We start from the raw sequence: 13,528 nt of genomic DNA, 5'->3' as shown, positions 1-13,528 counted from the left end.
TACTTAATTGATTACATTGATTAAATTATATAATCAAACTCACTTTTTCACTTTGAATTCTTCACACACATATATCTGATAGCATCTGGGTCTTTTTCTTCTATGATCCTTAAGATTCTCTCCACAGCTATGTATGTCACCTAGTCTGATTAGCTAGATGAGCTGCTGCTTCAACAGTTTCTGCTGCCTAGTATGACTAACCTGTCTTGTTCCACATTGCTTTGCATTTCACAAAGACAGCTTGTTATATCTGTTTGTATGTCTCATTGTTCTTTTCTGCCAAGCATCAGTTGTGGCGACTAAATTTCACAAGTTGATGCATAGTTTTGATGTGGAGGAAGCTGGTACTCAAGATCATTATTATTTTTTTTCAGTCTGTGTCCAGGTACTCAGGTTTGGACTCTTAGAAAGAATCTTGTTCTGATTTAGGCTCTGCTTCTTAAGTTTAGCTTTTCTCACCAAAAATACTAAATGCCTTGATAAAGTTGGAGTTATTATCTGTTGTGGTTCTTACCACTTTTCCCTTTATTTTGTATTTACAATGAATGTCATCAAGAGTGCTTGCCAGGATATCAAAGGTGTGACTCTCAATCTCTGGAGAGCAAGTGCAGATTTCCTCTCTAAGCTTTCTTTACTAATCTAATAAGCTGTTTCCCCTATAAAAACTTTGCTGGTGTGCAGATGAGCAATAAGTGGTTGTGGCAACATACCTGACTGTACTGAGGTGTGAGAGCAAAATCTTTTTCAATTGAATGACAGCATCATAAATTCTGATCTGAAGAGAGGGTTTGCATTTGGCTTTGCAATGAGGGTTCAGTACCTGTAAAAGATCTTTAAATGCTGGTTGTTCAACAAAAGAAAATGGATGAAAACTGTGACAAATAAATTTGATCATAAGCTTGTCAACCTTTTCCTGTGAAATTAGTTTGCACCCAGTGCAAACATCTCACTTATTTTTTCTTGCTTGGTTGGGATTTCTGGTAGTTGCACTGAAGGTTTTCAGCTTCAATGAATGTTTTTTGTAACAAAAAAAATTTCATCGTTTAGACTAATGTCTTATTCATTTAATATGCTGAATTTTAAATATTTACATTCACTGTTAAAAGGTTTTTTACAGACAATACATTTTGCCTTTACATTTCTTAGTACAAACTTATAAAACTAAAGTGACAAAAGCACTAAACACTGAAATGTTTCAGGATCCTACAGCAGACATAGGTAGCTACAGGATCCCTGAACTACCTTGAACAGTTGTGCAAACTAACTAACGTATAAAGTAATATTATAAAAGTATACAATTAATATTAAATTACCTCAACATATTTGCAGAAGTCTGAAGTAGAATTTTTATATGCTGCCAGTTCAGTCAACATTGTTAAACACAGTTTATATTTTTGGAAAATCTTCAACAGTGTCATTAACAAAAGTAAGTCATAAATCTAATTCTCTAAATCATGGGTCTAATCTTATTATTATTTTTAACGATAAGGCAGAATTATTTGCAAAAAACACTACTTTGGCACTTAAATCAAATGGTCACACTCTTCCTGTCATTCCAGAGAAACAGGTTAATCCATTGTTAGACATCCAAATCACTCCAGCTTTAGTTATTTAAGTTATTTCTTTCTTAAACTCATCTACTACTTGTGTCTATACAACATTTCGTTCATAGTCCTACAAAAAGATTTTCCAGACAACGTATTTGTCGTTGCCTTTCAAAAGTGTTCTTTCATAAGTGTTCTTTCATAAGTGTTCTTTCATAAGTGTTCTTTGTCTTTCATAAGTGTTCTTCAGAACTCTTTTCAATAATTTCTAAACTATTTAATAAGTTTATATTTAAACTTTTTCCTACCTGGTGATAAATAACATCTGTGACTCTAATTTTTGAAAAAAACCTGGAGAACACTCTGAACTCTCTAATTAATTTCCCCTTTATTTCCCTAGTATTGGCATAGTCTTTGATGATTTGTATACCAAGTTTTTAGTTTACACCAAGTTTCTAAAATTTCATTTTGAGTCTAATAACTTCTTTGTTGCATGCACATACACATCTAGCATAAATTTTAAGAAGTACATACACTTCAAACACAAATTTTAAGAAGTACTACATACACATCTAGCACAATATTTAAGAAGTACATACACATCTAGCACAAATTGCAGTAAAGTAAATGTTTTTTGTTAAAATCATATTTCTTTTTGAATTCTTATTGAGTTTTTTTTTTTTTTTTGCTGTCACCATGTCTGGACTGTTTGAAAGCACAACAAATAAAGTTTTGCACAATTTTTACTGTCTGATGGAGCACAGTTCATAAATTGTCATTTTGAAAACCGATTTTGACTTCTGGTATTTATTTGCTACTGTTTATGAAAAGCCTAAAAGTCATTATTAAAAAAAATACTGTACATTTTTTTACCCTATTTGTCACTCCATGCTCATGTGAAATAACAGTTTCTTTAAACATTTCAAGAAAGCAAACAAAGCAACATATCAAGCTTTAACATTATATTTTTAAGAACAATAAAAAGGAATACATATTTATTTAAAATAATATATTTGCAAGTTTGTTTTGGATGTTTTTTAATTGAATATTAATTTTTGTTTTCTGTTATATCTAAACCTTTTGTATTAAATCATAACAAAGTTATAAATGTATGTGGTTTTTAGCTTTGTTCTTCAAAGATTGATGGAGAGCCAGCTTTAAGCTTTATGTACACACCAGGCTATCAACAATCTCTTGAGGTTCCTTATTTCTCTTTTTTAATTTTAAATGCATAAATTTTTACTATAAAACAATTTTTATACAAAATTTCTAAACTTTTTACAAAAAGTTTTATTCTAGACAACAACTTCAGAGAGTTTCACAGGATTGATGCCCAATAATGTACCACTAGATGAAGAAGTAATAACACCTGAGGATTTACTTAGTTTTGCATGGCAAGTTGCATCAGGAATGGTATATTTTTTGTGAAACAATTTTTTTAAATATTCTATGCCAGGCAAATATTTTTTTAATACAGTAATTTTTTTTTTAAAAATACAGAAAATAAATGCGTAAAAATTTTCTTTATTCTTTATCCATTTATTTTCATTTAATTTTATTTTTTTTAATGAATTTAATCTAAGCAAAGTCGCAAACAAACTTTTTTATTTGCAAAGTTGTAAGCTGAAAATAATTCAAAAAGTCCTGTTAATTTTACTATTTATTTGGCACCAGGCAGAGATATATTAGGATTTTTTGAGTAATTTGCAATGTAATAATTGTCTCAGAATAGAATTTAAATTTTTTATCATAATAAATAAACAAGACTAAATTTGAATGAAGGTTTATATAAGTTAATATACAGCATACATAAAAATTTTTATTTTTTATTAGACAAAGTTTATATTAAAACTTTGTCTAATAAAAAATGTTGTATTGTCACAGGGGAACATTTTTTTCAGTAAAAAAAGCTATCAATCTAAGATTTTTTACCAATATTGCTTTGATTTTAATGGTGGAAAATAGAATTTATTTAACTTAATTTTAAAATCTAAAGTTTCTACAATTAAAAGTTTAGGAAAAAACTGTTTTACTCATGTTGAAGGCAAACTTCAACATGAGTAAAACAGTTTGTAAAATATTTAATCCAAACTGACAAATAGAAAGCTGTGTAACGAGGGCTTATAAGATGAGTAATATATGTTTGCAAGATGAGAATCTTAATTGCTGTGGATTTAATCTTAAAATATAGACCAAACCTTAATACTTCCAAACTTGAATTAAAAAAACTATTTGAATTTTTAAACATGCAAACACATTTCCTATTTAACAGTAAAATGTATGATCAGATCAATGGATCGATCGATCAGTTTCCATGAGATCTCCGTTAGGTCCTGCCTTAGCCAACTTATTTATGAGTCATCACAAAAATTGGGTTACAAAACAATAATTGCAAAAAAGTAGTTTTATACAAAAGGTATATAGATGATATCTTTTGTATCTTTGAAAATAACGATGATTTTATAACGATGATTTTATAACGATGATTTCACTTTTCTAGAATATATAAATAAGCAACCTCAAATTTACTAAAGAGGAAGAAGTTGATCACAAATTGCACCTTCTTGATATAATGATTAACTCTATAAATAATAAATTTGATATTTCAACGTTTTATAAAAAAAACAGGTTTACTGACTAATTTACCTGCTTCACTAATATTAATTATAAACTAGGACTCATTAAAACCCTGATTTACAGGGCCTTCAAAATCAACAGCAACTGGATAAGTTTTCATCTAGATGTTGTAAAAAATTAAACAAACTCTCCAAAAAAATTCTTTCCCTTTGAACTTTATTGACAAAACCTTAAAAAATTTACTAAACAACCTTATCTCTCCTAAAGAAAACATGTCATCTTCAAAACCATCTGGTATACATTACTTTAAACTTGCATTGGACAAATTTCACACACATTTCAACACCAATTAAATAAATATATTAAAAAATATTGTAAAGATAATATAAAAGCAAGACTAGTTTTTACACTTTTCAAAATAATTAGTATGCTTTCATCAAGAGCATACTTATTTTAAAATAAGTAGTATGCTTTTGACTTATTTTACTTACCCTCAAATTTATAATCCTATAAGATAAATTTATAATCGTTTGTTGCCTATAATATTTATGCTCCAGCTGTAATGCTGGATACTTTGGTGAAAGCACCAGACACTACACAACAAGGATTTCAGAACATATAAATTCAGATAAGGTCTCCTATATTAACAAACATCTCAATTCATCACAAAAATGCAAAAGTTCAACAAATCTTGATTGCTTTTCCATTATTGACAGAGCTTCCTCCAAGTATGAATTCAAAATTAAGGAAGGTATCCATATTGAAATGGAAAAACCTCTTAATACACAATTAAAATCGCTATTACTATAACAATATAATCTCTCAATTATCTTACTTTTTATTTCCTATTTTGTGTATTATTAATTACTTCACACCTTTTTGTATAATCTTTTGTAAATTTCATGGTAATTATTTATTTTATAAAATGTAACTATTTTAAAAACTGTTAAATTTTTAATGCCAAAAGCAATTGTTTATATACAGAAATTGTAACTCATTTTTATACCTGATGATGTCAATTGATATTGATGAAACATGTTAAAAAATTTATAAAAAATTGTTATTTATTCGAAAAATATTACTAAATTAGTTCTACTTAGATCATTTGGAAATATATATATATATATATGTGTGTGTGTGTGTGTGTGTGTGTATATATTTATATATATATATATATGTGTATATATATATATATGTATATATATATATATATGTGTGTATATATATATATATATATATATTAGGGTGGGTCATTATGATGTAAATATTAAGTTGGCACTGTGTCACGAAATGACTTTTAATTCGAACCTCTTGTCCCGAGAAAACCCTTTGGAGGTTTGAGAGTACACATGTGTAGAATTACACTAGAGTTGGTTTTGAAATCTTTCATCATTGTCCGAGAAAGAAAAATCAGTTTAAAGTTTTTAATTTTATGCTTATTTAATAAGGTCAATAAAGTAAGAGTTTTTTTTTCTTTCTCAAAAAAACTGTCTATTTTGGTTATTTGTTTTACAAATAGTACATACAAAATATTTTAGCAAAAAAATAATTAACTAAAAAATTCCGGGAAAAACCTGCAAACAGTTTAGAAACCGTTTTAAAAGAACTAGGTGTGCGTCATTTTTCAAAATGCCTAACCAAGCAAAAACTCATGAAGACAACAGGAAAACTGTCTGTTTTCTCTGTATGAACAAAGCTAACAGGCAGCTGACTGATTTTATGATTAAACGCAGTCAAGAAATTTTGGGCCAAAGAATCAACTTTGAAGACCAAAGAGTACCAATTGGAATCTGTGAAAATTGTCGAGTAAGTCTCAGAAGAAAAGGTGAAGGGAGAGATGTCCAACTTCCTTCCTTGCCAGACTATCAAAACATAAAGATCCGTCCTGCAACAAGAGAATCAGCATGTGATTGCTTGATTTGTAGTGTGGGAAAAGCAAAATTCAGAAGCCCTCAGATAAGTGGAGCAACAAACACTGCCAGTCAGCTTATAGAACAGCCAATTGTTGAGAAAAGATGTTCAGCATGCTTTTCATTGATAGGAAGAGGCATCCCTCATGTCTGTACTAAAGCAATGTTACGACAGAACTTACTCGAAGTTGCAGAAAAGGACAAAAAAGCAGCAGAAAGAGTGGCTGTTTCTGTAATTGCCAACAAAGTTCCTTACCCCCATGGCACTGTCCGTCTCAATCAAGGAGTAGGAAGACCCTTTCCAGTAACTCCAGGTAAAAACTGTACTTTTTAAACAAAAAAAACTTTTGTCAAAGGGCATAGCAATAAAATATACACTATGAATTTCGGAAATGATACAATGGTAACTTTCTGTGATTTTTTGCAGGTCCATCGCGACAAAGAGAATTATTTCCTTCATCTACACCCACCTTGACTGCACAACATCTAGTACAAGTTCAAAACCAGATTGGTCTTTCAAATAGAGGAATGAATATGCTTGCTTCAACTCTAAACAAAGTAGTTCCACAGCGTGTTGTGGAGAAAAATTTCAGAGAAAAGTTTGAATCTCTTGGAAAGCAACTTTCTGACCTTTTTGTCACCTCAGAAATTACTAATACATCCAAAAGCACTAGCCATGAGTCTAAACATTTATTGGTGTACTGCAATGACATGGAGGCATTAAGAAACACTGTTGCTGAAGTCAGAGGCCCTCAGTCAGACCAGCTTATTAAGGTGGGGATAGATGGTAACTCCTCCAAGAAGAATGTTCTCAGAATGAGCAAAATAACAGTTATTTTGCAACACTCATTCAAGAATTTTTCAGTCTTCTTTTCCTAGTTCATAGCACTGCTTTATAAGATAAAAGAAATTTCTTGCTTCGTCAAGGCAGTAAGAATGATGCTTTATGTTGAACCACGATGGCGCATAAACATTTACGATGAATCTTGTAGTTCTATGCAATAGTTTTGAAGGATTTTCCTTAGACATATACAAACATAAAATACGATTGGCTTTTGTTAGCCACCTTGCATGGTTTAGATTTCCTGGCATAGCAGTCTGGAGGAACAATATTTGATCACAAACAGTGAATCCCTGCTAAACAGCTAAGCAAGCTTTTAAAAGGTATATCTGATCAGAGCTTAAATCTTTCTTAACATCAACACTTACATTCTCAACTTTACCAGATATATGTTTAAAGTTCACAATAACTAATTCTTTTGGATAAAAATCTAGTGCAATGTCTATTTTACCTGTTGAAGTAGCTAGACCTGTTGAACGTCCACCATCCAGAATGGAGAAATATTTTCTAAAAGTTAGTTCATTTGCATGTAACAAGCAGACCAACCATTGCAATGTTCTCCCAAGACCTTCTTTTAATTTTCTGATTTCTCCATTGTGTTGACTTGTGTTATTCACAGGATCATCGCAATTAACTGCTACTAAAGTGTCTGGTGATTTGATGTTGTTGATTCTCAATATTATCTCTTGTGCAATATCAACAGCTTTACTACTTTGTGGCAAGACATGGTTGTTTAGTGTTGTAAACCTTGATCTCTTCATCACTTGACATCTCATTATCACTTGACATCACTTTATAACTTGACATCACTTTATCATCTGACATCTCAATTGGCAAAAATTCTTCATCTGACTTTGGCTGTTCATTGTCACTGCAATATGTATCATTTGGATCAATTTCTTTATCAACCTTCAATTTCTTATCTGTAATCAGTAAATTGCATGTTTTACTTCCTCTTTTTTCTCTCTTCTGCAGATTAATTGTTTCTTCTTTGTTTACTTTTCCTATTACCATCTTCCGTACCATTTTTTGATCTATCCGGAACTCCCATTCAAGTGTTGGAATTTTTTTGGCATTAGACATGAACAAGCTGACGTTTCTTGAACACCATTATCAAAACACTTACACAGACAAATATCGAATAGTTGGTCTAACATCTGTAAACTTGATTTAAATGTTGCAGAGGACTTCTTGCCATCAGAGTATTTACCAAGCTCATGTACTTTGTTAATTAGTCTCTTTATGCGAATAACTAAGCTGCTGACTGCAATGGTAGGAATACTTGCTTTGTTGTACAGTGCTTTAATTTCATTAGCTATGACTGTTGCTCTTTCAGTAATAATTGCGCAATTGTTATTTTTTAATAAATAGTCATATGCTTTGAAAACATCACCAGAAGTTGGCAGTTAATTTGTTTGGAATGGTCTAGGTTATCCAAGCATACCATGTTCAGTTTCACTTCATGTTTTAACAGTAGCAATTTTTATTTTCAATTTTAACTAAATAAACTAAAACAAAAAGACAAAAACATAATTTATACATAATAAATACAAGTATTTATCTTATAATGAAGTGCAGGATCATGTTAATCGGAAGTCAACAAACAACACTAACAGCTTTTTGTCATTTCGTAGGGCAATCTAAACTATCAAATTTTTATTACATTTCTTTTACATATCATTAATAGAGACAGCAAAATGCAACTTTATTTCCATGTTTCATAAAAAAAAAAATTCGACCCACCCTAATATATATATATATATATATATATATATATATATATATATATATATATATATATATATATATATATATATATATATATATATATATATATATTATATATATATATATATATATATATATTTATATATATATATATATATATATATATATATATATATATATATATATATATATATATATATATATATATATATATATATATATATATATATATATATATATATATGTATATATATGCGGTAGTGGTGTAGTGGTAGAGCGCTCGCTTCATGAGCGAGAGGTTCCGAGTTCGATTCCCGCCACGTCCCTGGTAGTACCGCGCTCAAATAGTTTCTCTGCGCAGCGGCCTTGTTCGTCAAGGTTCGTGTCTCGGAGTTAAAGAGTTGAGAGAAGGTTATAACCACAAGTAGCCTCTTCATCTGTAGTGGCCTTCTCGGCCTTGGGGAGGTGAATTATAAAAAAAAACCAAAAAAAAAATATATATATATATATATATATATATATATATATATATAGATAGATAGATAGATAGATAGATAGATAGATAAATAAATAGATATATATAGATATATATGTATGTATATATATATATATATATATTTATATATATATATATATTTATATATATATATATATATATATATATATATATATATATATATATATATATATATATATATATATATATATATACGTAAGTGTATATTTATGAATAAAGAAAATATATTTATATTATCATGTATAATATTGTATACTTGAAAGAGTGCTCAATAGATAAACTAGAGCTATATAATATATATGTTACTGTTACCCGCAGTACCAGGAATTAGCTAAATGCTAATGTTTATAATATAATTTAATATTGCAACTCTGAGTTTCATGTGTTATCACAATCATCAGGCAAGTAGTAAAAGTTTAATTTTGCCATATATATATATATACATATACATATATATTTATATATATATATATATATATATATATATATTTTTATATATATATATATATATATAGATATACATATATATATATATATATATATATATATATATATATATGTATATATATATATGGCTGCAGAACCGGCCTATCCACTGATAGGTTTGACAACCATGTTTATACCTGTCAACGTGCCCATAATAGTATTTTTGAACCTTTGTTTTTTTTTGAACAATTTCTTACTATTTTTTAGTTAATGTGGGAAATATAGCTAAAGTTAACACAAAAAATCAGTAATATATATACATTCAATTTTTTGTTTACTTAAGTATAATTTAAATGTAATTGAACTCCTTTAAAGATCTAAATCCTATATTTTCTACATAGCTTTGTTATACTGTTGGCTTTTTGCATTAGGTTTCTATGAGGACCACAGAATTTTTGATCCAGTTATAATCCTTTTATATTTTTTAGAACTCCTGCTTAATTCCTATTAGAAGGAATTTTATAAGATTTTTTTTTAGCTATTGTATTTGACTATATTATTATTAATTGGGTTATTTTCATAAGTTTGTTAAAAACTAAAGATCCTACGAAAAGCCAGAATATATAGACCGAATATATAGCAAAATGCATAGGTCTCTTTTTTTTTTTTAATTTTTACTTTTTTTACTAATTTTTATATTCTATTAGGAATATCTTTCATGTATTAAATTGGTACACCGAGATCTAGCTGCAAGAAATATTTTAGTTGGTGCTGAAAAAAATGTGAAAATATCTGACTTTGGTCTTACACGAAAAGTGAATGATGAGTTGAATTACATGAGCACTAAAAATCGTCGTTTACCGGTCAAGTGGATGTCAGTTGAAGCCATATTCGATCAAAATTTCACGTCATTCAGCGATGTGTAAAGCTCTTTAATATTTTTTTCTTTTGGTTTTGTTAACACTAAATAATGTGCTCTACCTAAATTAAAATACTACCCAAATGTAAATTAGAAGGTTAATAATTAGTTGATTCGTGATTACATTTTTAGATGGGCGTATGGCGTTGTATTATTTGAAATTGTTACGTTAGGTAAGTATAAATAAAGATTGTTGCAATGTATTAGGTATTAATGTATCAAGAAAATTGTATTAAGTTTTTTTCTTCTTAAAACTTAATTTTTTCATACTTAAGGGTTTACTTTGTTTTACAGGAGGAACGCCTTATCCGACTATAAGTAATCGTGAACTTCTAAATCTTTTGAAGTCTGGTTACAGAATGGATCGACCAGAAAATTGTTCTGAACCCATGTAATTGATTTATTTTTATTACTATTATTATAATTTTTATTTGTTTTTTTTTTTTGTTTCTTTGTGACTATCGGTGGTTTGCTTCAGTTAATGTTTCTTTTTTAATATTATTTAGGTACGATATCATGTTACACTGCTGGAATGAAGATCCATTACAGAGGCCTACCTTTACTGAGCTGCGTGAACACCTTGAAAAAATAATGTCTAAAGGCGATCACTATTTTAGCTTCAATATAGACGAAGAAAATACTTACTACAACGCAGCGTCTTTTAATAGCTTACCGCCAGAATCTAATGATGACGTATTAGAGGAAGAGATATTTCGAAAACCCGTGCAAGTAAAATCAATTGAAGAATTTTCAAATGTGAACGAAAGATACACATTGTCCGAAGCCTTGTAATCTTAAACTGAACTTTGTGGCTTTCAAAGTCTTAAGTCTTAAGCAAATTAGATAACGCCATGTCTACTTAGCATTTAATTCTGCAATAAAAACAAGTGTAGTAATAGTGCGAAATAAATTAAAACATTTTAAATTTTGCAAGTTGTTTAAATATATGATTACCCCTTTGTCTAAAGATAATAAAATTTAGGTTGCAAGCTGAAATTTAATACATTTACCAGGAATATGAGAATTTTGTAATTATGAACTTGTGAAATGCGAACTAGTTAAAAATTAATGAGCGCGAAATAACATTAGAGCGCATTATGATTTTACAAACATTAGTCTAATTGTAATATCATAATAGCGATAAATACTGACGCTTTTATATATATATATATATATATATATATATATATATATATATATATAAATATTTTATATATATATATATATATATATATATATATATAAAATCAAATAATAAATATTACGAAGAATAAATTTAGTTTGTACGCGGCTGTTATTTTATGCTTTATATTCAAATATATATATATATATATATATATATATATATATATAATATATATATATATATATATATATATAAATATATATATATATATTATATATATATATATATATATATATATATATATATATATATATATATATATATATATATATATATATATATATATATATATATATATATATATATATATATATATACACAGTATCGGACAAAACGAGTGCAACCAAATAAGGCTAATTTAGTTTCTATATATAAAAGTGCTGCATTTTTTCAATTTAGAGAAATAACTATGTAACTGTTTAGAGACAAAGTTCTTCAGGTTTTATTAATCACAAATTTCATTACTTGTACACGAAAATTAATAAATTAATCAAAAGTATTAAAAAAAGTTGATTTCCTTCTGGACAAAACAAGTGCAACTCGACAAAATGTTGACCATACTGTATTTCGCTATCAATATTTCGTGGCTAATCCTTTGTTGTCAATCACAGCCTTGCATCTTCGAGAGATTCGATCAGGTGATCAATGAAACTTTGTGGAATCGCTGCCCAGGCCTTTTGGATTTGTTCAAACTGTTGATCCTTATTACTAACATCTTCACAATTAATTCTGCGGTTGACGATCTCCCACAGGTTCTCGATAGGGTTGAGATCCGGAGATTGAGGCGGCCAATCCATCACCGATAGGTGGTTGTCTTGAAAACACTGCTTGACTACTTTTGCAGTGTGTTTCGGATCGTTGTCTTGCTGAAAAACCCATTTTATTGGCATATTCCATTCAGCATGAGGTAAAATAACATCTTTCAAGATATTTTTATACATGAAACGGTCCATTATTCCATTGTTTCGATGTATTGGACCTAGATCGTTAGCAGAAAAACTCCCCCAGACCATTACATTGCCTCCACCATGCTTCACGGTCTTATAGCAGTAACGTGAATCGAGGTGTTTTCAGGCCGGTCGACGTACACGGCAAATGCCATCGCTCCCAATGATGTTTAACTTCGATTCATCACTGAACAGGACAGTTCGCCATTTCTGCACATTCCAGTAAATATGAGATGTAGCAAACAGGAGTCTTTTCTTCTGGTTTTTTAGTGAAATCAGCGGTTTCTTTGCAGGGCGACGAGAAAACAATCCGGCTTCAACAGCACGTCGTCTGATTGTTCGGTCCGATACAGGCAGCTCTAATTGCTTTTGTGTCTCGACTGATGATATCCAGGTATCCTTCTTGACGGATCTGACGATCATAGAATCCTCTCTAGAAGTGGTGAAACGCGGTCTTTCACCTTTGTTATCTGCTGCCAACTTCCCCGTAGAACGATATTCGGAACATAGTCTTGATAAGGTCCATTTTTTCACGCGATATTTATCACAAATAATTTTTTGTGTATTCCACTTACGTAATCGCCAATAATTTTCTTTCTTAGTTCCAATCCAAGACTGTCGGGAGCCATTTTTGTACTTGAAGTCATAAATGTACTTGAAGTCATAAAACACAACGTCTTGGTTGGATGTGGACTGTATTGATGTTATGAAACACTTGTTGTATTTCACTTCTTGTATTGATTTTCTTCGATAAAACACTTTGATAAAACTCACTTCGATAAACTGTCTTGATAATACTGACTGATTGACTTCCATATACTGACTGAATTACATGTCGATTTACATGTCTCTTATATAGTAAAATGAACCTGTGTGAACCTGTTCTGGAAGATTCTAGATGCTTCTTTTCGATGCTTCTGGATGCTTCTGAAT

At 29.5% G+C, this 13,528-nt stretch overlaps 1 protein-coding gene across 10 annotated transcripts in view; it reads left to right on the top strand.

Moving 5' to 3' along the window:
* Positions 1 to 11,387, top strand: part of LOC100214966 (fibroblast growth factor receptor 4-like) — a 92,686-nt gene extending 81,299 nt beyond the window's left edge. For all 10 annotated transcript variants that reach the window (XM_065805927.1, XM_065805928.1, XM_065805931.1 and 7 more), the window contains 6 exons: positions 2,669 to 2,743; positions 2,844 to 2,957; positions 10,251 to 10,465; positions 10,595 to 10,635; positions 10,757 to 10,853; positions 10,969 to 11,387. In XM_065805927.1, coding sequence (XP_065661999.1) covers positions 2,669 to 2,743; positions 2,844 to 2,957; positions 10,251 to 10,465; positions 10,595 to 10,635; positions 10,757 to 10,853; positions 10,969 to 11,254 — 828 coding nt within the window. In that variant the 3' untranslated portion in view covers positions 11,255 to 11,387. The remainder of the gene's footprint in view (positions 1 to 2,668; positions 2,744 to 2,843; positions 2,958 to 10,250; positions 10,466 to 10,594; positions 10,636 to 10,756; positions 10,854 to 10,968) is intronic.
* The last annotated feature ends 2,141 nt before the right edge of the window (positions 11,388 to 13,528 follow it).

Source organism: Hydra vulgaris, chromosome 09 (genome assembly GCF_038396675.1).
Source record: "Hydra vulgaris chromosome 09, alternate assembly HydraT2T_AEP".
NCBI lineage: Eukaryota > Metazoa > Cnidaria > Hydrozoa > Anthoathecata > Hydridae > Hydra > Hydra vulgaris.
The sequence above is the reverse complement of the archived record's forward strand: the minus strand, read 5'-3'. Positions and strand labels throughout refer to the sequence as shown.